Source organism: Hypanus sabinus, chromosome 1 (genome assembly GCF_030144855.1).
Source record: "Hypanus sabinus isolate sHypSab1 chromosome 1, sHypSab1.hap1, whole genome shotgun sequence".
Classification (NCBI taxonomy): Eukaryota; Metazoa; Chordata; class Chondrichthyes; order Myliobatiformes; family Dasyatidae; genus Hypanus; species Hypanus sabinus.
Genome location: NC_082706.1, coordinates 172,993,295 through 173,020,989, shown reverse-complemented (window position 1 = coordinate 173,020,989; position 27,695 = coordinate 172,993,295). Strand labels below are relative to the sequence as shown.

General features: G+C 37.9%; 1 protein-coding gene across 7 annotated transcripts in view; it reads left to right on the top strand.

The window, feature by feature from the left end:
* Positions 1–27,695, top strand: part of tox (thymocyte selection-associated high mobility group box) — a 247,890-nt gene that overhangs the window by 161,160 nt on the left and 59,035 nt on the right. For all 7 annotated transcript variants that reach the window (XM_059981628.1, XM_059981635.1, XM_059981591.1 and 4 more), the window contains one exon: positions 887–1,129. In XM_059981628.1, coding sequence (XP_059837611.1) covers positions 887–1,129 — 243 coding nt within the window. The remainder of the gene's footprint in view (positions 1–886; positions 1,130–27,695) is intronic.

Sequence of the window (27,695 nt, the reverse complement as noted above, 5' to 3'; positions counted from 1 at the left end):
ATAACCACCATAAATTAGCTTATGTGACCTAATCTAATTCCTTTGTATCCATGACTGATGTAAAATGGAGCCATAACTACCCTGATGTTCAATCCATTTTCCTTCAGAAGTGTCTGTCCTTGTTCTGTATCACGCTTTTCAATGTCATCTGGGCCCTGTCAGTGTCACCTTCATCTGAATTACAAACAGCAGAAGGAGCACACCACCTCAAACTATCCACCTGCCACTCCTGTCCCATCTGTGATAAAGTCTGCAGGTCTCACATTGGCTTCATCAGTCACATCAGCGCCAAAGGAACTTGATTGGAAACAAGTCATCCTCAATCCCAAGGGACCACCTAGGAAGGAGAGAATATATCCTAAAGGATGGGGCAGTCATTGTCATACACAACAGAATTAATTTGCTTTTTGCACACTTCAGTCTTTATTGTGCCACTGCAATTTCATTTTACAGCCAATAGCAGTTCTAAGCACTTTTTAGAATTCTAATTTAATTATCAGTCTTTTAAAAAGAATTTCATTAGCATTAGGTTAAAAAAATAACATGGATATTTCCAATTATAATTTCAGTTTCTTGTTACTTTACAAAGTTAAATCTGGGTTCCAGACTGTGTGGTTTGATCTGTATATAGAAAGCTTTGAATTTATTGCATTCATACTTCAGTGCTCTATTCTGCCTGATTTGAGTGCTTTTACAACATTCTCCAAATTAAAATGATAAATTCTGGTTGATAGCAATTATTGTAACTGGTGGTTAGAAATTCTGTAATGAGTTCCATTCATCTCTCAGTCAAATTTATAGTGAATACTGAAATTGTCTGAGGAAACCATTTTTTAAAAACTTGCAATCATTATTAAAATATAAAAATTGCTGCTTCTTTCCACAGTCGTACCCAGTCCCAAGCATTGGAGATGAAGATTTTGATATCCCTCCAATTACTCCTCCTTCGATGCCGGACCATTCACTCCTTCACCTGACTGACACAGACTCTGGCTACCATTCAATCTGCCACTCGGTGCCCCAGAATGGGATTCTTCAGTTCAATCCACAAAACATGAATCTTCCTGCAATAACAGTGTCTAATATGCTAAGCCAAGATGGAGCTCTGCTTTCAAACTGCCTTTCTGTGGTAGGTACTTCATTTATTATTTTTTCTAATCATGAAGCTCGCCAGTGGTTCCCCAAATAATTGGTAATCCATCTCTAACATTTATTGCACGACACTGTCATTTTGATATATTTGTAATTTTTCAAATTTGTGGAATACTTCATGACCTTCTGAAAGATATTATCAAATTTATGTCTTATTTGCCCTTGAATTGAATAAACATAATTCAACAAAGTTAAATCTTAAAATGATACAGTCAAAGTATTACTCTTTACATTCTTTCAGAACAGACACTAAATGAATTAACATGTCTATTAAAATGGTGAAGGATGTCATTCAATTGATCTACCATCATAGCACAAAGAGTAATTTCCAATTTTTAAAATAATCACAACACACAAAAAGAAAGGAATGATTTCAAAGAATGAAGAGTGAATGAATGCAGTTCCTCAGCTCTTAGCAATAGCAATCACTTATACAGAAGTACCTGTCATAGGGACAGTAAATCACAAGTGATATGAATCAAAGTACAAAATAGTAATGTAACTAAATTTTTCCTTTATTTAGATTTAGACAAAGTTTACAAGGTTACAGTCAGGTTCAAACAACAAATAAAGGAAAATATCTTGTTTTTCTTTGATGGTTGAAGTATTCCTGATGGTTGCACCTTGCATTCAAAATCTAGATCCTTGGGAAGAAGTCAACTGAAGATCTGTCAATTTCTCCATCACATTCAAATCTGGTTAAAATATCCAAACAGTGAAATTGTCAAGTACTGCGACAGCCAAGTGTACTTCTCTGAAATTTTAGCTTGTACTCCATTGCAAAGCCGTTCTCTGCCAAATCATTTAAAAATATATAAAAGTAAAAGGTTAGGCTTAATGGAGACGCAAAGACTGCATTTGATGGAATCTGAAGCAATACACAAGTTGCTGGAAGTGCTTACTGGGTGAGTCAGTATCTGTGAAGAATATGGACATTGGACACTTCTGGTTGAAGTCTTTCATCTGGACTAAAGGAGATAGCCAGTATTAAGAAGCAAAGGGGAAGGGGTGGAGCAAGATCTGGTAAGCATTAGGTGGATGCAGGTGAGGAAGGTTGATAGGCAAATGGAGGAATGAAGGATGGAAATAGTGACAGAGGCTGAGAGGTGGAGACAACAACGTTGTGCAGATAGTTGAATCTGATAGGAAAGGAAGGTAGGGTGTGGATCTAAGTAAGGGAGGTGGGGTGGGCAGATGGAATGGGTGGATGTGGTGAACTACATATACCTGTCTGGACACCCCCCCCCCCCCCCCCCGCTGACTGCTCCTGTGGCTCCTCCCACGGACCCCAGTATAAAGGCGATTGGGGACTCCGCCCCGGTCTCAGTCTCCAGGATGCAGTGTGGTGGTCAATTGCTGCTTGTTCTTTCTTCCAGCCAATAAAAGCCTATATCTCGCCTCACGTCTCAGAGAGTTATTGATGGTGCATCAGTGGAGGAGGGTATAAACAGGTTGATGGGGGACATAGTAGCAACTAGGTAGGTATGGAGAAGAGAGAAAAGAGACAGAAAGGGGCAGTTAAACTGAAATTGGAGAATTCAATGTTCATGTCATCAGGTTGTGGAATACCCAGGTAAAATTTGACAATATGCCTCTCGTTTATGTTAAGCTTCACCAGCAATGAAGGAAGCTGGAGACAAAAACGCCAGTGTAGGATTTGTGAGGGAACTAAAATTACAAGCAACTGAGAGCTCCAGAAGGCCCAGTTGGAAGGTATCATCTGGTGTTCTGCATACAGTGACAGTTTTTTGTCTTTAAGAAAGGCTACTGAAAGTAAATAAGTGAAGGTTTACTAGATTAATTAATATTAGGAATTGGGGAGTTGACTTACCAAGGAATGGTTGAACCAGTTGGGTTTGTATCTGCTGGAGCTTAGAAAAGTGAGAGACAACTTAAAGTAAATAGAAAGTTGAGGGAACTTGAGAGGGTAGATACAGAGGTTAAATGTTTCCTCATATGGGAGAGTCTAGAACTAGAGCTCATCAGTGGCATTATACTGCAACTAGGAGAGCTGCTGCCACAACAGATTTTGACCTGCAGTATTGTTGGCGTCAAGTTTGCAAATTCTCCCTGTGGCAATGTGGGATTTCTCTGTTTCCTGCCACAACCCAAAGCCTTGCTAATTGGTAGCTTCACTGGCTACTTTAAATTATTCCTAATGTGTAGGTGAGTAATGAAATCTGTGGGAGTTGGTGGGAATGAGATGTGATTAGGATAGGATTAGTGTACATGGGCGCTTCGCGATCATTGCCAATCAGATAATCCAGAGGGCCTTGTTTCCACACTATAAGACTTGGTGATTGTTTAAAAATCATCCATTTAAGATCGTGAGGAGGTGATTTTTTTTGTGTATCTAGAAATTGTATATCTTAGGAATTTTCTTCCTCAAAAGACAGTGAAAGGTGAGTCATTGGAATGTTTTATAGGAAAGATATCAATAAATTAGAGAGAGTGCAGAGACGATTTACTAGGATGATACCTGGGTTTCAGCACTTAAGTTACAGAGAAAGGTTGAACAAGTTAGGTCTCTATTCATTGGAGCATAGAAGGTTGAGGGGGGATTTGATCGAGGTATTTAAAATTTTGAGAGGGATAGATAGAGTTGACGTGAATAGGCTGTTTCCATTGAGAGTAGGGGAGATTCAAACGAGAGGACGATTTGAGAGTTAGGGGGCAGAAGTTTAAGGGAAACACGAGGGGGTATTTCTTTACTCAGAGAGTGATGGTTGTGTGGAATGAGCTTCCTGTAGAAGTAGTAGAGGCCAATTCAGTTGTGTCATTTAAGGTAAAATTGGATAGGTATATGGATAGGAAAGGAGTGGAGGGTTATGGGCTGAGTGCGGGTAGGTGGGACTAGGTGAGATTAAGAGTTCGGCACGGACTAGGAGGGCCGAGATGGCCTGTTTCCGTGCTGTGATTGTTATATGGTTATATGGTTTTGAGGAAGATTCACAAGTAATATTAGTGTAAGTTACCAGGGCTAGATAGGAATGCAGTGATGAGGTTAAGTTCAGATCAGATTATAAACAGTTTCAATATTTCAAGTGGCATATACATCCAAATTTATGAGTCCATGTATCTGGCTTTGGCTGAAGTCATATTTGTACCTTCCAGTGTCGGTGAGCTGTAGTCTTACCTTTTGTGTCAGAAGAATCTGTGTTCAAATGTCAAGAAACCTGAGCACAAAAATATGGATTGCCACTCCAGTACAGGGCTGAGGCAATACATAACTATTGGTGATGCTAGAAGGGGAAATGTTTCACCAGTCTCCTGGTGAATAATTACACCTCATTCAGCATTATTAAAATAAAATTATCATGCGGCTCTTTGTGGGAGTTTGATGTAGTAAAGCACTTAAGGGTGCTACCTAAAGCATATTTTACTTGTCAGCAGTTGTCATGTGGTTGATATCAGGGCAGAATGGAAATTATCTGATCCTCCAGAGTATGGAAGTTTATGTAAGTCTATGTGTGCCCACAGACGTTGGCTGCACAACACATTCGTCTTCCTCGGACTTCGAGAGACTACTACTATTTAGCCAATTAGCAGGCTGCTATCTGAATGGCAAATGGAGTGGGATTCCAGGAAGTAGGGAATATGGCTGGAACTGAAAAGGTTTCAACCAGTGAGGTAGATGGTTACAAAAATTGCTAGGTGAACTGCATTTGACAGAAAAGAGGAAACCATGGAAAGGATAGACCCAGCACTTTATGAATCAGAGTAGGCCAAGTTTAACATGGAGAATGGCAGGCACACTAGAACAAGAATGGTTTCAGATGTGAAATGTTCACTATTTCTCTCTGCTTGAGCTGCAGAGAAAACACAGCAATTCTGTTTATATTTCAAATTTTAACCACCTGCATTTTTCTTGATTTTTATCTATTGGACAGGGTGGCCCCTTTATCTTTGAGTAGAGTGGGTGCCGTGTATCAGTGTAAGGAGGAGCTCTGTATCAGAGTAGGAAGGTGCTGTGTATCAGTGTAAGGAGGTGCTGTGTATCAGAGTAGGAAGGTGCTGTGTATCAGTGTAGTGAGGTGCCGTGTATCAGTGTAAGGAGGAGCTGTGTATCAGAGTAGTGAGTTGCTGTGTATCAGAGTAGTGAGGTGCCGTGTATCAGAGTAGGGAGGTGCTGTGTATCAGTGTAGGGAGGTGCCGTGTATTAGAGTAGGTTGACTCCAATGTATTTTATTTATTTATTATTTACTTATTGAGATACAGGCGGAATAGGCCCTTCAGTCACCTGCCGCAGTAGCTCCATTTTAACCCTGGCCTAATCACGGGACTGTTTCCATTTACCAATTAACCTACCAACTGGTACACCTTTGAACCGTGAGTGGAAACCGGAGCACCCGGAAGAAGCCCATGTAGTCACAGGGAGAGCCTACAAATTCCTTACAGGCAGCCATGGGAATTGAACCCAGGTCTCTGGTACTGTATTGCAGTGTGCTCACCACTACACTACTGTGCCTGCCCACTATGCTTCTGTGCCATACCACATGTTGGAGTCAGGTGGGCCTTCAGTTAATTGAGCCGTGTGATTCCAGTATTGTGGGGAAGGATGTACAAAATATTCTTGTGTGGTCTTTGAGAATAACTCTTCTTTATGGCTACTAGAAAGCAAAAGGCAGTAAACCTGCTAAATATTCTTTGCCATTCCTAGCCCTAGATCTGTGAACTTCCAAGATATAGCTACACAGACCAGCCCAAAGTTTTAGACGTGGCATTGATAGAGGTTAAATAGATCAACTTAGCTTCTTCCTTGTGGATGCCAATCTTTTAACACACCAAATTAATAGCACTAAACATAACCGTACTTAATAGTGACCCTCTACCACATACACATACAACATGTCTTGTAAATTAACTACATCTGACAGGTAACAATTTGAAACTGCTCTATTATTAATGCCAATTGGAAGCCATCAATTGAACCCTTCAAGACCACTAGGAGTTGGAAACTTCAATAATCAATACCTTTGCAAATTGCACCTCTTATCCAAATAATGAGTAACTGCAGATTAATAGTGATACATCCCACTTCCTCATCAGCTGAGATCTAGCAATTTCCCTGCAAAGAATGTGGTATCATGAACTAGTTAACAAGACTAAAATGCTGGAAAAGCATAGCTTGCGGTCACAAGAAGATCACAAAGTCATTTGATGTTCATGGAACAATGGCATAGTTTGGAAACTGTGGATATTGGAATTGGAAAATTGTGAGTGTGAAGAGGAGTAAAGAAAGAAAAGTTAAGATAGACAAACTGTGTCCTCTTCTTCTCTTCCTCTATCCAAAAAATGGACATTTGAGAGGATCCATGATATTTGTTGTTGGGATTTGGGAGTGAGACGATTTTCTTAGTCGTGTGCTTCAGTGTTTGTTCAGGGAGGAGTTGAGAGAAAAACAAAGCAGCCACATCAGTTACTAAAGAAAACTCCAAATAGGCCTGAAAGGTTTACTGGTACTCTGATGAAGCAGGATACCTGGCGTTTGATAATGCATATGTATAAGCCAATAGAGTATTAGAACATAAGAAATAATAGGTATAGGCTATTCTGTCCCATATTCATTATGATCATAGCTAATTTTATAACTCAACAGCATTTTCCTGCCCCTATGCCCATATTGCTTGAAATTCTAATATCCTAAAATATATTTCCACAAATGCTATCAATGATTAAACTTCCAGAGAACACACACAAAATGCAGGAGGAACTCAGCAAGCCAGAGAGCATCTGTGGAAAAGTGTAAACAGTCGATGTTTCTGGCCAAGACCCTTCATCAGGACTGGGTCATGAGAACTTCCAAAACCCTGCCCGATACAGAATTACAAAGACTGAATTACTCTGTTTGTCATTTAGTCTCATCCTGTCAGCGAAATGCCTTTTGTCCCACCTATTGCCTTTCCCTACCTTCTTTGCTACCGCAGCTGATTTGTTACTCTTTTTTCCAGTACTGATGAAGAGTTCCAGACCTGAAATGTTGACATTTTCACTTTCCACAGATTCTGACTGTTTCAGCATTTTCTCTTATTTCAGATTTCCAGCATCTGCAGTTGTCTTTTTTAACTTTCACAAACTGATTTATAGTTTAGGGCAAAAGACACAAGAGAGAAGATAATCTTCTTTAAAAGGAAATATTTATGATCTCAAATTCACTCCCTGTAATGATGGAGTCAGAGGTGATGGGGTTTTTAAAGGGACTGTCATGACCATTTGAGAGTGAATTACTTGCAGGTTAATGGTGAAAGTGCTGGGAAATAGGGAAGATAGAATTATCCTACTTGAAGCAGCATAAACTCAGTGAAACAAATCATATTCCATATCATAATGGTTCCATGATTGCATAGCTCTATGAACTTTAGCCATTTAGTGCTTTCCAATTCTTCCATGTTGTTTGGTAGCAATTTAAACATAAACCTAGCTATTAATAAATTCTAATATTTGTTTCTTTATCTACAGTGTTTGACTGAAAATGTCAATATCTAGTTAATCATGGCAAAAATAAAACATTTTCCACATGAGTGGCAATTGGAAATTATCTAAATTGTCAATCTGGTCTTGCATGTAATAACATTATGCACTACTAATCTAACCAAGAATAATTCTTGCCAATTTGCCTTTTCGGTTGTAAATCATCAGGGGACTGATACCAAATATTTTTTTCCTTACATGCCTGCTTTGTGTATAACTCTTGTGTAGGCTAGGCTGTTTTTACACATGGTCAACGGTAAAATCATTTTGACAACTGTCACATCAGTAGTTGCTCACCATGTCATGGGGGACGAAAGAGAAATGCTTCTTTAGATCTTTTCTGAAAACATCAGTGGATTCAGATGAATTATGACTGCATTTTTTTTTCCTTAATGCCTTACAACTGAGGAGAGGAAGGACCTATAGAATATTCAAGGAGGCTGCTTTAGCAGGCAGAATGTTGCCAGATTTTATTTGAAGAAAGAAAAGAAAATTGTTCAGCATTATCTTGCAAAGTCAAGAAGAAAAGATTAAATTTTAAAAGTATTGTCCAGTAAACGTAGGGAGCATATTCAGTCATTCAGGATATTCACTCTTTAAACAGGCAACAGGGTAGCATAGTGATTAACACAATGCTATTACAGCATCGTTTTGTAAGGAGCCTCTGTACACCCTCCCTGTGAAATGCATGGGTTTTCTCTGGTTCTTCTGATTTCCTCCCACATTCCAAAGATGGAGCTTGATGAGGTTAGGGTTAATCGGGTTTGTCGGTGTTTACTGGAGTGGCATGGCATGAAGGGCCAGCGGGGGCTACTCCGCGCTGTATCGCAGAGTAAATAAAAACAAGTGAATAACAGGCTGCCAGCTCTTCATTTCTTGTTTTTTTTTGCAGTCAATACTGTTGAGTGAATTAAAACTCAAAAGGTAATGATGAAGGAAAAAAATTGACAGGACTGAGAATCGTGAAATTATACCAAAAGTATAAGGTGCACTAGAACTACAGAATTATGTTCAGTACTTTGCTCCAACGTAGTGCAACCCCTCACTAAGGTATATACTCCTAAGGGGTTGCCTATGTGTGGGTCCTCAGATAGCTGTAGAGGCCGATCCGGTATCCATTACATCTTTAACTATGGCTCTGTGCAAGGGCTCTCTTAGCAATATTTTGTACACAAGGCAAATAAAGTCACAGGCCTGTTTGGTTAAATTAAGAATTATAGGCAAGAAAAGAACTTTTGAGCTATCAAACTTCATTCTTCACAGTTCTTCTACACCAGTGTCCTGCCTCGCTATCTATACTGAAGCCAGTAGAAAGTAATCACTGCGACGTAAGATGTACATATTTAAAGTTTAGGTAGTCAGGCATGCAAAGCTAAAGGATCAACATGTGAATGGGAGGAGGCCACATAGCCCCTTGCTCTACCCGTCAAATCCTGCTAACCTTTGTATGCCTTCACATAAACCAGGAGAGAGAGGTGTTCAAGACACAAAAGAGTTTAGTGCAGGAGAGTTGGAGCATTCAGTTCAATGTCGAATGAGATGTAAAATCCACAGGTACTATGCAGGAATCCAAAGGTTCAGAGATGGGCATCCAAGAGGTGTTGGGAGAAGCCAATATCCTAAGATGCCTTCAGCCACCTCTCACTCCTCTACATCATTCCTCTACTTTGGTCTTCTGACGCTCCTTTCTCCCTCTTCACCAAACTTCTGTCACTCCCCTCAAACTGCAGTAGCACTTAGCATTCCCATTCCCAGATTCCTGACCAATCCTATTTCCAATTTACCTTCTTCCCTTCACTGTCAAAACTGACTTCTTGAAAGCTTTGGTCATGTTCAGTTTCTGAATCATCCCTGTTTCCTGTTAAGATTTGAATAAATAGTTTCTACTATTTCAAATTTTTATTTTTGATGTATTTGAGGGAGTTAGACTATAAGACATGGGAGCAGAATCAGGTCATTTGGCCCATCAAGACTTCTTCATTCTATCATGGGTAATTTATTATCCATTTCAACACCATTTTCCTTTTGATGCCCTCCAGAAGCTGTCAACCTCCGCTTTGAATATACTCAGTGACTTAGATTCCACAGTCCGCGGCAATAAATTCCACAGATTCACCGCCCACTGACTAAGGAAATTTCTACTCTATTCTAAATGGATGACTCTCTATTTAGAGGCTGTGCCCTCTGGTCCTAGACTCACCCACTATAGCCCATCCTTTCCATATCCACTATCTATATTTGGTAAGTTTCAATGTGATCTCCCCTCATTCTTCAAAGCTCCAGCGCTCCAGTAAGTACACACCTAGAACCATTGAACACTCCTCATATGTTATCCCTTTCCTTTCCAGAATCATTCTTGTAAACCTCCTCTGGACCTTCTCCAATGCCAGCACATTTTTTTCTGAGATAAGGGGACAAAACTGCTCACTATACTCCAAGCATGATTTGACCAAAGCCTTTATAAAAGTGAATGCTAACATTGCACTTACATTCCTCACCACTGACTCAACCTGCAAGTTAACCTTCATGGAATCCTGCACAAGAATTCTCAATTCCCTTTGCAGCTCTAATTTTTGAAATCTCTCCCCATTTAGAAAATAGTCTACCTCTATTCCTTCTATCGAGGTGCATAACTATGCTCCTCCCTATACTATATTCCATCTGCTACTTCTTTGCCCAATCTCCAAATCTGCCTAGGTCCTTCTGCAGAATCTACTTCCTCAACCCTAAGTGCCCCTCACTAACTTTGTTTCATTTTCAAATTTGGCCACAAAGCCATCAATCCCATTATCCAAATCATTGATATGTAACGTGAAAAGAAGTCGTCCCAACTCCGACCCCTGTGGAACACCACTTGTCACCCGCAGCCAACCAGAATTGTCCCCTCTATTCCAACTCTTTGCCAGTCAGCCAAACTTCTATCCGTGCTAGTATCTTCCCTGTAATACCTGGCAGTTATTTCCTCAAAGAATTCCAACAGATTCCTCAGACAAGATTTCCTGTAAAAGAAACCATGCTTACTTTGGCTTATTTTATCTTGTTCCTCCAAGTACCTTGAAATATCATTCTTAATAATGGAATCCAGTAACTTCCCAACCACTGAAGTCAAGCTAACTGGCCTATAATTTCCTTTCTTCCTCCCTTCGTAAAGAGCGGTGTGACATTTGCAATTTTCCATTCCTCCAGAACCATTCCTGAATCTAGTAATTCTTCAAAGCTCATTACTTATGCCCCACATTTTCTTCAGCCACCTCTTTCAGAACCCTGGGATCTAGTCCATCTGGTTCAGGTGACATATATTCAGTTCCTCTCATTGTACCAATATAGTTGCAGCATTTACTGGCATATCCATTTAATTAAGAAAATTATGTTTATTTAAGACTTTTGTACACTTATTTGTGATAAATATTGAAGGAAAATAGCAGGAAACTTCAAAATTGAAGGAAACTTTCTCAAAGAATGTAACATGTTAGGACAACCCAAATATAGGAAATAAGTAGTTAAATTGGGTAACTATATTAGGTAACTACATGTACAACTCAATTAAACACATTTCATGCTGCAAAATGACTTTTTCAGCATGGATTTTATGAAACCACTATTGATTGCATCAAGATGGGGCACAATGCAAAATAGTGATCACAAATGATGGTCACCTTATCCAAATCTAAACCCAACTTGAGCTCCAGAGTTGTCATAATGGGTTGGCTAATCAAGGAACAGATTTATAACACGGACTCGTAAAAGCTTACAAACCAAGTCAGGATGTGCAAGTACCTGCTGTTATATATTATTGGACTGAAAACAAGTTAAGGTTTCCATGGCTGCATGGCAATATTGAATATGAATATCTAAGTATCTAGGCCATCATGACCTTTTGAAGATCACCTTTATTTCTAGATATTTCTCATTGAGACAGCAGCCTGTCAGCTCAAACATAAAAAAATTCAGACACTTTAATAAGCAAAGTCAAAGTCAAAAAGTCAAAGTATATTATCAAAGTACATACGTTACCATTTACTATCTTGAGATTCAATAAACTTATTATATTTGAAATGAAAGACTGTGTAGTTATTCAGATTACAATATTCTACATTCTGATAAAAAATAACGATCTAACTTTATACCTTCTTACAAAACTTTGCTCTTTAACAGAGAATGATATATTTTATAAATAATATAAAGTTTTTCCCACTACTAAGAATGATAACTGCAAGAAAACATTACATATATGTAATATATATACCTAGACGTATTTAAATACATAAAATTAAGGTCACAGTTTGGTTTCTATTCTGTATTCACTTAGCTGGCCTGAGCCCCAGGCAATTTCTGGAGTCCCACAATCCACTTCAGCCCCAGATCAGGAATGGGAAAGAAAGTTAGGCCTCTGGCTTGTGCTAATTATCAAGTGATCCCCCACTAGAATGTTTGGTGAGAACCACTTCCATTTCTGGTAGTGTTACAACCCACTGGCACTCAACAAAAGAGATTTGGAAAGCATTCGCATTGTTGTCTCTTTTGACTAAAGATAAACATTGTGTAATTAAAATGTGTAAACTGTCTCATGACATACAATTAGTGCAACAATAGATGAAAAATATGCCGTGATGTTTAAACATGGCTAAAATTCTCATTAGGACATCTGTATCTTCTTTCTGAATGGTGTTCCATGCAAAACAGAAAAAAATCCTTATGTGTTAAAAGAACATTATGTCCTGAATACTAGCTTTAAAATAAAATAAATTTATTCAGTTGTAACTATTAATGAAGATCAAATCTTTTAAACCTAAGTCTTTGCATTGCCTAATACAACCATTATCATTAATTATACAGTAAACCTTCTTCCAACGATTCTTATTGCAGTTTTCAATATTTTAGTTTGTTTTCAGCTGAGCAAATACTGTATATTTTAAACAATCTCAGTAGAAACAATGAATCTTTGTCTTTGTTTTATTTAGTTTTAAATATGAATATACCTATAAAAACAAGCTAGTCTATTTCTTTGTGTTGCTTATGGCAAGACAGCTGAGGGTTTATTTGCTGGCTTCAAGAGCAGAAAAGGTCAATTTCAATCATGTTTGTAATAGCTCATTTTAGACAACTGCGTGCTGCTCTGCTTACAAAACATATTACAGTGAAATATGCAATTACTACAACTCAGTTTTCTGCCGCAGAAACATTGCAGCATTATAGCATTACAAAAATAGAATGACATGCATAATGAAAGATTCCAAGATTCACCCAAGGCATTTATTCTCTTCACCTAAATGTTCTCAGTGGTAGCAGAGTATCCATTAAGAGCTACTATGAATTATGGTTACCTAGCAACAGTAGAGAGCTTGTAGCAGCAGCCAAGAATGAAATGGATGACTGATAAAATGAATTTTCTCTGTGCATTAGGCTGTTGAAACTGTCTTTTCTTGTGGAACATAAAGTGCATTTATTTGTCTCATGCATTTTTTATTAGAAAATTATTTGAGTTCCAGGGGCTTGAATCGTTTTGCTACAAGAGATATTTGATTTTAATGTGTTTTACTAAAACGAGTAATAAAAAGGGTTTGGTTGAAAGTAATGGAAAAACTGAAAGCGTTGAACCATCTGTATTTTTTTCAACAAGAAATGAAAAACATAAATGATATATTTCAGGTTTCCCTACTTTCTGATTGAGAGAATTGAAACAATTCACACATGTACATATTGTTTGTAGTTTCTGATATTTACATTTTATTTTCATTAAGAAATTACTAATAGATGTCACAATTGAGGAATTCAGAAAGATAATGTTGTGAAAAACATGGTTTCATTGATTGCTTTTCATGCAGAAGCTAAATAATTAAGCTTTATTTAACTTCTTCATTAAGAAATTTAACAAATCTCTGTGTTAATAAACACAAAATTACATTTGATTTGTGATTTCCCAAGTAAATTAATTCTTTGCACAACTTCTCCAATAAAAATATTGGAGATTTGTTTTAAAAAAGAATATCATGTAACATATTGTGATTTACTCAGGCAAGAGAGTTAATAAAATACTGCATGAATTATTATGTTCATGGATGCACACAAAGATGACTTTTCTGGGTACTTGGAGGTACACTTTAAAATAGCTCGAAGTCAGCATGTTTCCTTCAGGGGAAATCTTGCCTGACAAGACTGTTGGAATTCTTTGAGGAAATTACAGGTAGGATAGGCAAAGGAGAGTCATTGGATATTGTTTACTTTCAGAATTTTCAGGAAGTCTTTGACATGGTGCTACACATAAGGCTGCTAAACAAGATAAGGGCCCATGGTATTAGATCAAATCTACTATCATGGATAGAAGATTAGCTGACTGGCAGAAGACAAAGGATGGGAATAAAGGGCAGTGATTAGTGGTATTCCAAAGCGGTTAATGTTAATTATCAATGATCCTGTCATATGTCAGTGATCTGGTTGATGGAATTGGTGGTTTTGTGGCCAAGCTTTTGGATGATACAAATGTAGGTGGAGGGGCAGGTACTGTTGAAGAAGTGGGTAGTCTACAGAAGGACTTCAACAGATTAACAAAATGGGCCTAGAAGTGGAAGATGGAGTACGTCGTAGGGAATTGTATGGTCATGCACTTTGCTAATAGGATAAAGGAATAGACTATTTTCTAAACGGTGAATTTAGAAGAATGGGAGTGGGGGTGGGGTTGATCTCATTGAAACCTACTAAGTATTGAAAGGCTAAAACAGAGTGGACATACAGAGGATGTTTTCAATAGTAAGAGAGTCTAGGACCAGAGGGCACAATCTCAGAACCGAGATGAGAAATAATTTCTTTAGCTAGGGAGTGGTGGATCTATGGAATGCATTATTAAAGATGAGTTATTGGGTATATTTAAAGTGGAGGTTGATGGGTTCTTTGTTAGTAAAGGCACCCAAGGTTATGGGTAGAAGGCAGGAGAATGAGGTGGAGTGAGAAAATAACTCGGCCATAATTCTGCACCTATGTTTTATGGTCTAAGTACCACTTCTTTTTTTCAAATTGACCATCCCTTGAATATTTGAAATCAGAGTTTATGATCTTTCCCCGAGGATGAAAAGGTTGAACAGTTAAAAATAATTAATATTTTTGTCTAAACCACTTATGTTTAAAATGGTCATACCCAATTTGGAAGAATGGAAACATGGAACCATGGAAGTTCACATCTGTGGCCTCCATCGTTGAGCTAATATGAGTCATACCTCAAGGAACAACCTCCATTCTTTTTTATCTAAAATCCAACCATATTGGGATCTCAAATTTGGATAATATAATCTTTCCCTCCCCCTTCTCTCTTCTTCTGTTCTCCGCTCTAGCCTATCAATTCCCCCGGTGCCCCTCCTCCTTCCCTTTCACCCATGGTCTTTCCTCTCCTATCAGATTCCTTTTTCTCCAGCTCTTTGCCTTTTCCGCCTGTCTGTTGCTTCCCAGCTTCTTACTTCATTCCCCTCCTCCATCCACCTGGCTTCACCCATCACCTTCTAGTATTTGCCATACTCCCTCCACCTTCTTATTCTGACGTCATCCCCCTTACTTTTTGTGCACTTTATGCAGTCCTGGGTAGGTCTGTAGTCTAGTGTAGTTGTTGTTTTTTATGTAGTTCAGTCTAGTTTTTGTACTGTGTCATGTAACACCATGGTCCTGAAAAACATTGTCTCATTTTTACTATGTACTGTACCAGCAGTTATGGTCGAAATGACAATAAAAGCGACTTGACTTGACTTGATTTCCATAAATGCTGCCTGACCTACTCAGTTCTTCTGGCATTTAGTGTGTGTTGATCAGGAAATCAATTTTGGGAACAAAATTAAAACCATGTATTAGGTGATTATATGATATCCTCACACCTGTTGGCTATTGATGTAAAAGACCCATGAGGGAGGGATTTAAAAAGATGATTATTAGTAATATTGAGTGGTTACAAATGTTGTCAACAAGCTTGGCTTAGGAAAGTGAAAGAAGCATGGCATTTTGAAATGTTAAAACAGCCAGAACATATGCTTTGAAAGTTTTGAATACCAATTAAGACATCACACATAAGACTCTTAATTCATATATCTTGTAAGAATTGTGTAATATCCACATACTAATTTAATGGTATTACTTATTAACCCAATGGGCATTTACTTACATAAAGCTATTACATTTCAAAGTTTTTTTTGTGCATAAGACTTTAGGATTTAGGGTTTAAAAAAACAGTTGGATTTCAGTGTCAGAAATCCAATGATCAGAAATGTTGTGTTGTGGTACATGTTAGTACCTAAATAACTGAAATATGTATTGGATCTGGTTTTATGTTTAAATACCTTAAATGGAAGACTAAAGAATAAATCAAGAGTTCATCCACAATAGCAGCTTGTAGTGATGTTCTAAAAATTATTTTGTGTTTTCTTCCAATCATTTTTGCCATTCATCTGTTGAGAAGCAGTTGAGGGCTGTAGAAATATATGTCCTCTTATTTAGCCATCTCCTTTTAATTATCTGTTCTGTAAAATTTTACCTGCAGTTTATTTTCTGCAGCCATCACTGCTCCCTTTACACATCCTTATTTTCAGCTGCAGAAATGAAAAATTAAGCAAATAGACCAGATCTTGACAATAAGCACCAAACTTGCATATTACACATCTCAGATTCAGATTCAGATTCAGTTTATTGTCATTTATAAACCACAAATACAATGCAGTTAAAAAATGAGAACATTCTCCGGAATGATATCACGAAAAAGCACAAAACAGACCACATAAGAAAAACCACATAACGTTTGGTAATTCCCAATCCAGAGTCCAGAGAGGCTGATGAATTTACCAGTTCCCAACTATTATTCACTGATTCATATCAGTATATGAAAATAAGTCCCAAAATATATTTTCTCTTCACAGATGCTATCTGACTTGATGGGTATTTCCAGCAATTTGTGCTTATATTTCATAACGGAAAATGATTTGTCTTTAATCCCTTCTTGTTTGAACGTACTACATCTCGCAAATCTAAAATATCTGTAATAAGTCAAGTTTATTGTCATTTAACTATACAGTACATGTATATAGTCAAACGAGACAACATTTCTCCGAACCAGGGTATACATAACATACAGTAGTATACATACAGTAGTACACATAACAAACATTACACACAATAACTTATGAAAGTAAAGATAAAATCTACAAATGAATGAACATAAATAAACTAAAGTATATAAATTAAATATCGTAAACTACAGAACAGATTAACCAGTGACACTTTGAATGTGATGCGGCAGGAAGCTCAGAAGCCTAATGGCCTGAGGGAAGAAACTATTTCCCAACCTGGACATTCTTGTTATTGTTTTTATGAGTCTCCTGCCTGATGGTAGATCTTCAACACAACAGTAATGAAAGGAGATAGAACATAAAATGATTATAGAAGAATGAGGTTCATTTTTAAAAAGTTACAATTAATTTTCCTTCTGCATAATATTTGGAGAAGAAATAAAGGCTTGATGTAAATACATTAGCTGCCTAATTCATCACATGCACCTCTATTATTATTATTTCATACCTACTTTAAAGTTAAATTAAGCTTATTGTGATCAAACTTTTATCTCCTGCTTTTTTCTATCTCATAATCTTTTATAAAATCTTACATCAATACAGTGTATTCACCACCACAAACCACATTATTGAAATATCATGGCCAAAAAACAAAATATTCAAACTGTTTTAATAATCATTTCAATCACTCTAACCAATCACATGCACATTGGTTGGTTAAGTGAAAACTAGATTGTGTGTGTTATTCTGGAATATAAAAGGTATAAAGGGTGATTTTCCAAAACTTTTCTATTTTCCTATTTGAAAAGGGTAATAAAAGTAACAATAAAGTAATAACAGCAAAGCAAAATAAAATTAATAAAATAATAAATTTAATCAGTTAGTGAAATAATTTTATAATACATATACCAACTCAACCATGGTGCCTGCAACCAAGCAGTTTTGCTACTGTGTTAGTGATGGAAATCTCTAACTTCAAAGCATTGCAAACGCAATGGCTAGGTTATCAATTTTTTGGCAGTTACACCAGATAAGTAACAATTCAGTTCCTTGAGACTGTTGAAAGAAGCTTTATTATAGCAATGTGTGATTGCCTAATTTTTCTGTCATCTCACTAATTAATTTGTGCTTCACAATATCATCTCACAGAAAACCTTTTACTGCAGCCTCACTGAGTGACAGATTTTAATATTTGGTAAAAATGGCATAATAGGCTCATTTAGTCCGAAAGAGGACAACTTGTTTGAGTGTCCTCATTAAAAATGACGACAAGAGTCTATTAAATGCAAATGTTCAGTTCAGCTCCTTTCTAATCAGCATGACAAGTGATTGCTCAGTGAATCAAACATGCCAATAGTTTGAAAGGACTTTTCAGAAGCTAAATTATAACTTATTGATAAATTATCAATATTAGAGGCTAAATTATCAGAATTTTCTTCAGAAAGGAACCAGTAGTATTTTTTTGTCAGTGGACAGTTCTGATCACAGAAAGCGATAATACCGTGATATGGACAGTATTTCTGTGTTTTGCACGTTTTTAGTCTACTCAATATATATATACTGTAATTCACTTACTTATTTATTATTTTTTCTCTTCTATGTTATGTATTGCATTGAACAGCTGCTGCTAAGTTAACAAATTTCACATCACATGCTGGAGATAATAAACCTGATTCTGATTCTGATGACATCAAGGGACAGTAGTCAAACAAAGCATTTCATTGTATGGTAACATACACTGTACATGTGACAAATTAATCTGAATTTGAAAGGACAAGCATTTTATTTGAATTTTATTTTTTATGTTTGTTCTAAAGGAATTTGGAATTTATTTGCTACGGTTTGTATTCATATTCGAGTTTTTCCGCCTGTCATTATATGGGCTGTTTTGTGATCAGCCAAATCACAAAGTACAATTTAAGAACATACTAATTAAAATGTTAAGTGCTAATGAACTCAATAAAGAACTGAAAGCATCAGAAATATTCAGTAGATCAAGCAGAATATGTGGAGAAACAGGCTTAACCTTTCAGATTAACCTTTCAGCACTAATCTACTCATTGACCTGAAAATTTTCTTCTCACCATAGATGGCACCTGATCTGCTAAATATTTCTAGCACTTTGCATTTTTTTTCCAGATTTCCACTGTTTCTTTTCTCTGAAGAATTGGATTTTCTGCTTTTGACTTTTATACCCACTGCTAACTGCTCCCACACCCTCCTTCTCCCTCCACCATCCTTAGTGAAAGTGGCTTGAAAAGTACGATGATGATGTATGCCCAGATATCTTTCAGCTCTTGCATCCCATTATTTCCATCTGGCTGACATCAGGTACAGCAAAACCAAGGAAGAACTGGGGCAATGGAATGTCCAGTCACGTGATCAGAATGTGCATTTTATGCAAGCCATACCAAGGGCAAAGTGCCTGAGTAGTTCACTGCCTGCTGCTGCTCCCAAAACATCAACACGCAACCAAAGTTAAAATCAACACTTTTCTGCAAGAAATGGTGCTTCTGTGAACTGACATGGGATATTCTTTGTTAAGGATGCTTACAAGTAAAAATAGTTACAAGTAACATCTCTATATCCTCTTAATTAGCCATGAAACCTTAGTTTGGTTTGTGTTTCCTCATGGAACTAGTTTACATATATTGGCAGCAAAAGTAGCAGCCTTCAGTGCGCATTAAAACACTACAGATGCTAAACTGATTCCACCACACTGTGCAGTACATTTGTAACAGGAATTGAGCTCCTCGATCTATGATAGTGTATACCAGCAGAAACATGGAGAGTAGGGCAGAGGCAAGTCAGTATGGTGATATAGTACTGATAGTATTAAATATTACCTTTGACAATGCATTCACCGACCTTAATCACAATAGTGGTATCTCTGAACTTGTTCAGGAAACTGCATCCAGCTCTTTGGTGAATGGGCATGTGTATTCATTCCTTCAGCTATCTCTTCCAATGCAACGTGTGCATGGAGGCCAGTTTGCCCCCACAGTGCAAAAGGTTGCCTCTTTTTTCCATATCCTTGACTTGCCTCCAGAATATTATCAGAACAGTGTGGATCCCAATGATCTTATCTTGTACCATGACTGGTTAAACAAATTGCTTCCACCACTTAACTTACTCCCACCACTTCACAAGCCATAATAAACAGTGCAATACCTTCAAAACATGCAGGTTAGATCAGAGATAGTTGTTCGCAATATTGAGCCAGATTCAGGTTAATCATCACTGACATATGTTCTTTTACAGCTGTTGTACAGCGCAAAAAAAGAGCAAAAATTTTTCGAGATTTTTCTTGATGAAGGATCCTGGCCCGAAATCTTGACTGTTTATACAATTCCATTTGATGCTGCTTGACCTTTTGCGCTCCTGCAGCGTCTTGTGTGTTGCACAAATATTGTGGTAGTGTTCATGTGTGCTTTACCCATTCATAAATCTGATGGTGTTGGGGAAGAAGCTGCTCCTATTAAATTGAGTGTGTGCCTTCAGGCTTCTGCACTTCCTCTCTGAAGTTAGTAATGAGAAGAGGGCATGTCCTGGTTGGTATGGATCCTTAATGATTTTTTGCTGCCTTTTTGAGACATTACTTTTAAAGATGTTTTTGCTGGTGGGGTGTTGAGGCAACAATCAACTTAACAGTGCAGTTAGTTCTGCCTGAATGCTACAATCATTTTATTGAGCTGAGAGCACACTGGCTCAAACAGTCTGGCATAATCCTACATTGCTATTTCTCACCCATCTTCTAGTGCTTCCCAAATTGTCTCCAAACTTGTTTTATAAATTATTTTGTTGGCATTTTAATTAAGTATGGTTTTTCTTTCTGACATTTCTTTGGAGTGGCCTTGCAGTTCTGATCTACTAAATACTTTTAATCTGGAACCAATGACACTAGCTGCTGGTTAGAAAAATTGTTTAGTACACTGGTTAAATGAGAATGAAAGCATATGTATGACTATAGTTTGTAATCAATATAGAGGGTGGACTGCAGTAGAAAATCCACAAAACCTCAGCAACTAGACTTTTTTTCACAATTTTTTCTAAACTGCTCAAGAGTTACTTAAATGGCAATTACATTTACTGATTATAATGTTCTCAGAATATCGGGATTGTTCCAGGTTCTACATATATGCTATGACTGTGCACAGGGTTAACCAAACATGGACATTGATATCAAATAGCATGCTGCCTACATTTTGATGTTACATGCATAAAATATCGTACACTTGAGCATGGTGCAGGACTGTGATACAGAGGAATATTTCATAATAAAAATTAGGCTGAGTTGACTTGTTCTCTGTTTGTTGAGTATAATGAAGAGATCTTCCTATATATAGGTCTCTTTGAAAATTTGTACTTGCCAGTTGTTATCACTCCCCATCACTGCAGATATTGAAGGGCCCCACCACTAAGCTCTGACCTGACCATATCCCTGACTACCCACCCACAGCCAGTTGTAACCTCCTCTCCTGATACCCCAACCCTTGATGCCCTGAACCCACCCACTTACCAACTGAAGTTCACACTTCTGATTTCGACCCCATGCTGGCAACTTCACAACCCCTCTTCCAACATCCCCCCCCCCACTATAATCACTATAGCCAGAACCATCATTTCTTCCAATCTAGAGTCTCCCTGAATTCCTCTGAGACCCTTCATCGACCTGAAGTATTGGCTCTCCATTTCCCTCCATCATTGGTGCTACCTGACTTACTGAGGTCCTCTAGTGTCGCTCCAGACTAGCACTGAAACCCTCCTTAGTGTAGTTGGGCTGTAGACAAATGACACTGGATTCTTGGGAACTAAAGAAAATAATTAATTCTCAATAAATATATTTCTAAAATCTATGATAATTGATCTTGCAAACATAATTACATATTTAACAATTTGCTTAGCCTCAGGATCGTTCAACATTTTCGGATCTTATCAGATTGTGTTGGAATCATTCAATCATTAATAATAAATTAAAGCCAGGATACTAAAATATCCTTAATGTATGATTGCTGTGAAATAATTCTAGTTCTCTATTCATCTTGTAAAACAACTATAATAAATGGTAGTAAATGTCATTTTAGGTGGTTTCTTCTTCTCACCCCAGGGAATGGAAAATATTGTCAATTTCTGAAGACAGTGTGAATGACAAGGGAAATGAGTGTTTTCACAGTCACTTTCTACTGAACCCATCAGTGTAAAGTTTTTCATTTTCATGCTTCATTCTCAGCCTCTCTTTACTCTCACAACTCTTAACCTTTTCTGCAACAAAGTAGCAATCTGAATAACTCCAGTAACTTTTGTTAAAATCTAGAAATAATAGCCATAAGTATAAAAGCTTGATTTATTGCAAGGGATTAACAACCCAGCAGCATATTAACATATAACGTTGCCTAGCTTTTGTCTCTATGCTGTAGATAACCATGTGGAAGTTTATGTTTGTTGTTGCGATTGACCACTGAGTACATTTACACACAAAATAACAGGGTGTAGCAGTTAATAAATTAAGTAATTAAATTTAGGAAATGTGTTGTGTGTTGTCTGTATTTTAACCAGGAAAAGCACATTAAAGTGTTCAGCAGTTTCTTATATGATTAACAATACACAAAGGTGCCATTAAAATGTACCAAATATATTAAAGACTTTCATGCCCTTTTAATAGGAATCCATGTTCAATCCTGAACAGGCTCTCTCATATTTAGGTTCATAAATCCAGGATCTGCTATTATTAAAAGCTTTGGGACGTGCAGAAATGGATTATCAATAGTACAGGTGAATGGAGTGCATAGCAGAGAGAAATGCTACAAGAAAATTAAAAAAATGTTTTAACGGATGGAGTTAATAGAAATTGTTTGAAGCATTTATTTGGTTATATATTTGGTTTAAATCAAAATGATAAAAAAGATCTTCATTATTGTTCAGCCTAAGCCCACATTCTCTCGCTATGACCAGTACAGTTTCTGGGTGGACTATAATTCCCTTTGACAATTTTATTTGGCTGTCAGGGTATTATACTTAATGAATTATACATATCAATTATTGCAATTATTGTTGTAGAGATAGTGCCAGCTTCCTGGGCAGGATAGTTCTACCTGAATGGCAGCTCAGTACATTCCTGATATCTTCACCAATTCATTATGATAGGGAAGGGTAGAATGTGGTGGAGTTCAGTTGTTTTTCACATCAAACCCATGCCTTTGTTACTGGAATCAGCACCAAGTCTACTGGTGAAACAGAAATGTCCTGATCTGTGGCTTTGGGTGCATTTCATATCTAGTTTCTCAGCTTTACATGAGGCAGGGCTAACATGTTTATCACAACACCAATAAATTGAATGAAGTCATTAAACTGGGCCAATAAGGTCTGTGGTTTGTTTCAGATTTATTTTATTAATATTATTGTTTGTAATTATTTTACATCTATTATAAGTGCTTAAATAAACTAATTGTTCTATTAATTGGTGAGAAATTACATGTTTATAATGGTCTGTATCTCAATTGCTTTTAAATACTTCTGATTATAAAACTGTTTTGAAACAGTTGAATAAGCTGTCAGAAGAGTCCAGGGGGGAAGCCAGAGAGTCTGCTCTCAAAACTAGCAAACCACTATCTTTCAAAGGGTGACGACAGCAATGAAGACTCAAACCTTACCAGATCCAAGGGACTAAAAAAGGTTAATATGACCATGGGTATCGTGTGGGGGAGAAACACAAAGTGAAGGCCACAACACCACAGCCCATTAAATGTGAATTGCATAAGTTTCAGTTTCACTACAATCCTTTAAAAATATTATTTTGCAGAAATGTGAACCATGCATATAAAAAACATGCAGCGGCCGGTTACTTAAGATAACCTTTTTGGTTTTGAATATGGTTACTAAACAAGTTATTCTATGAAATAGTGAGAATCAAAAAAGAACTGCAGGTGCTATAAATCTGAAATAAAAACAAAATATGTTGGAAATCTTCAGCAAGCCTGACTGTATCTTCGGCAAGAGAAATAGAGTTAACATCTCAGGACAAACATTCTTTGTAGAGGGACTTTAACCCGCAACATTCATTGTGTTTCTCTTCCCATAGAGGTAGCCAGACCTACTGAGTATTTCCAGATAATGTTTCCTATAGTGGGGCAGGGAAGATTCTGGTACCAGAGGCCACAGCTTCAGTGTACAAGCATGTCCCTTAGAACAGAGGTATGGAGGAATTTCTTTAGCCAGATGGTGCTGATTCTGTGGAATTCATTGCCACAGATGCCAAGTCATTGGGTTTATTTAAAAGCAACACACTCAAAATGCTGTAAGTCCTACTGAAAGGTCCTGGCACAATATGTTGACTATGCTCATTTCCATGGGTGCTGCCTGGCCTGCCGAGTTCTTCCAGCACCTTGTGTGTGCTGCTCGGATTTCCAGCATCTGCAGATTTTCTCTTATTTATGATTGGGTATATTTAAAATGGAGGTTGATACGTTCTTCCTAAGGAAGAGCATCAATGATTACGGGGAGAAGGTAGAAGAATGGGGTTGAAGGGGATAGTAAATCATCCATGATGGAATGGTGGCAGATACTCAATGGACTTAATTATGTTCCTAGATCTTATGGTCCTATTTCCCGTATTGATTGTCTGGTATATATGTGCTTACATCCATAAATTAGTAAAGCCTGCTGTGTACCAAGCTATGGTAGCTTTTGATTTTTAGACAATGACAAGGTTAGATTACTTTCTTTCTTTATCAAAAGACGCAGAACTCTTCTGCTGAGTTAGTTTAGTGTGGGTGGATTACCCGGTACTTAGAATGTAAGTACTTGTCCTTAGAGAATGTAGGCTCTTCATTTTTTGGCACCCATTGGAATGGAGCACTGAGTGAGGTGGAGTGTAGATGAATTCTTTATCAACAAAAAAAACACTCTCTCCACATTATTCCAATGTACCTTGACTCCATCCACAGAGATATATTTAATATACTGGCATTAATTTTCATTTCTCACATTCATAAGTCTGTATTTTATCAATTTAATGCTAATATATTCAAGAGTTCAGTACTATGATATTGACCCTACTAGTAGTTGGAGTTTCTTATGACACATTTATATCACGTCCTTTTGGAGGCAAAGTGTTGCCTTAAAATTCATTCCCAATCAATGGGAATGAATGAGCAGTGTGCTTTATATTCTGTCTTCTTCTACTCCTATCTTCTTGTCTTCAGATCAGAGTGAATTTTGGAGGAATAGAAAGCATGGACTGAACTTCAAGTTGTTTTTCTTGGAATTCCAGCTCAAGACCCAGAGTGCAAGTTTCTTTGCAACATACCTGTCATTCATATTGTATTGTTAGAACTCTGGTCATCGTACAATACCTCATTCACTAAGAAAAGTTTGTTTTTTCCATGAACATTGCTGCTTTTATAGAAACAATACAACAGTTTCTAGAATCTTTAAGCAACAGAACAGTCTTTGTCATATATCTGTTCCAACCACACATTAAGGATTTAAAAAGCTATTACTTCAACTGCTTTTGAAGACATTATCATTATATATTCTAGTGGTTAAGCCGGTTACTTTTTTTTGTCTCTTGAAAGATGGTAACATTCACTTAATAGCATACACTTTTTCAATTTCACAGTTGAATGCCTTCATGATAAAGATTGAAATTATACAGTGAAAATAATCAATGCAGTAGTTTCAATGCGTTGTTGAGAATTGCAAATTCAAATAGACAATTTCAGCTTTTTGTTCTCATGGTTAAATTGCATAATATAAACAGGAACCTACTTTTTGGACCATTTACATTCAAATAAACTGTTGAACTTCTCAAACCACAGGCAGTGTTTAGTAACTGGTTACACTGCATAAGTTGTGCCAGTTAATAAATGTTATCAACATGCAAGCCAAATAGCTTTTGCAAAGGTGGGAGTGATTTTTAACTCACAAGAATAGGAAGGGAGTGAAAGCTAAAAGTCTCAAGCCAGAGTCCAACCAACTCAAGGCTACAAGAAGACAAAAAAGACAAAACAGGTAGCCTAGAATCACTCTCAGTAAGACTGTCTGTGTTCTTCAAGGGAACAGAAGCAACACTACAGTCACCTAAAAGCAGAGCTCCTGCAGAAAAACTAAGGAGCAGATAGTAGATGGAAGGAGCATGTGGAGCTCAATAAATCAGTAACTGCCATGACGTGCATGGGATCTACAGTCCACTGACAGACAAGGGGGTAAAGGACGGAGAAGCAATCAACATCTGTGGAAGGAACACTTTAAAGACTCCTTCTCAAATAAAGAGGCATGGTGGTGCAGCACTTAATGCTACTACCTCAGGGGATCTGGGTTTCTTCCAGAGTTACTGCCTATGTGGAGTTTGCACGTTCTCCCTGTAACCATCTATAATGAAACATTATGGACAGAGCTGATGAACTGCAAGGGTAAAACGTCTCTGATAGGAGTTGCATATAGACCCCCAAACAGTGGTAAGGATGTGGCCTACAAATTACAACAGGGCTGTGTGCTCAGTCCACTGCTGTTCACTCTGCTGACCCACGACTGTGCTGCAACACACAACTCAAACCACATCATCAAGTTAGCCGATGACACGACCGTGGTGGGTCTCATCAGCAAGACTGACAAGTCAGCTTACAGAGAGGAGGTGCAGCGGCTAACGGACTGGTGTAGAGCCAACAACCTGTCTCTGAAAGTGAAAGAAACAAAAGAGATGGTTGTTGACTTCAGGAGGGCACAGAGTGACCACTCCCCACTGAACATCGATGGCTCCTCAGTAGAGATCGTTAAGAGCACCAAATTTCTTGGTGTTCACCTGGTGGAGAATCTCACTTGGTCCCTCAACACCAGCTCCATAGCAAAGAAAGAGACGTCAGCGTCTCTACTTTCTGTGAAGGCTGAGGAAAGTACAACTCCCACCCCCATCCTCATCCCATTCTACAGGAGTTGTATTGAGAGCATCCTGAGCAGCTGCATCACTGCCTGGTTCGGAAATTGCACCATCTCGGGTCATAAGACCCTGCGGCGGATAGTGAGGTCAGCTGAGAAGATCATCGAGGTCTCTCTTCCCACCATCACGGAGATATACACTACACGCTGCATCCTCAAAGCAAACAGCATTATGAAGGACCCCATGCGCCCCTCATACAATCTCTTCTCCCTCCTGCTGTCTGGGAAAAGGCTCCGAAGCATTCGGGCTCTCACAACCAGACTATGTAACAGTTTCTTCCCCCAAGCTATCAAACTCCTCAATACCCGAAGCCTGGACTGACACCTTGCCCTACTGTCCTGTTTATTATTTATTGTAATGCCTGCACTGTTTTTGCGCACTTTATGCAGTCCTGGGTAGGTCTGTAGTCTAGTGTAGTTGGTGTGTGTTTTTTACGTAGTTCAGTCTAGCTTTTGTACTGTGTCATGTAACACTATAGTCCTGAAAAACGTTGTCTCATTTTTACTAGGTACCATACCAGCAGTTATGGTCGAAATGACAATAAAAGTGACTTGACGAGATAGGAAATGCCTGCTAAAAGGGCAATGTTACAGTAGTCATGGCACTTTAATATGCAGGTAGTTTAGGAAAAGAATGTTAGTGCTAGATTACTGAAGGGGCAATTTCTAGAGTGCTGACGAGATGGGCTTTTAGAGCAGCTCGTGGTTGAGCCCACTGGGTGACCAGCTATTCTGGATTGGGTGTTGTGCGATGAGCCAGCATTGATCAGAGAGCTTAAGATAAAAGAACTCTGAGGGGAAAGTGATTATAAGATGATCAAATTCACCATGAAATTTGAGAAGGAGAAGCTAACGTCAGACATATCTGTTTTACAGTAGAGTAAAGGGAATTACAGAGGCATGGGAGAGGAGTTGCCCAGAGTTGATTGGAAAAGAACACTGGCAGGGATGACGGCAGAGGAGCAATGGCTGGAATTTCTGGAAGCAATTCAGAAGGCACAGTATATATACATCCCAAAAAGGAAGAAGTATCCTAAAGGAAATATGACACAACTATGGCCAATATAAAAGCCAAAGAGAGAGAATACAATAGAGCAAAAA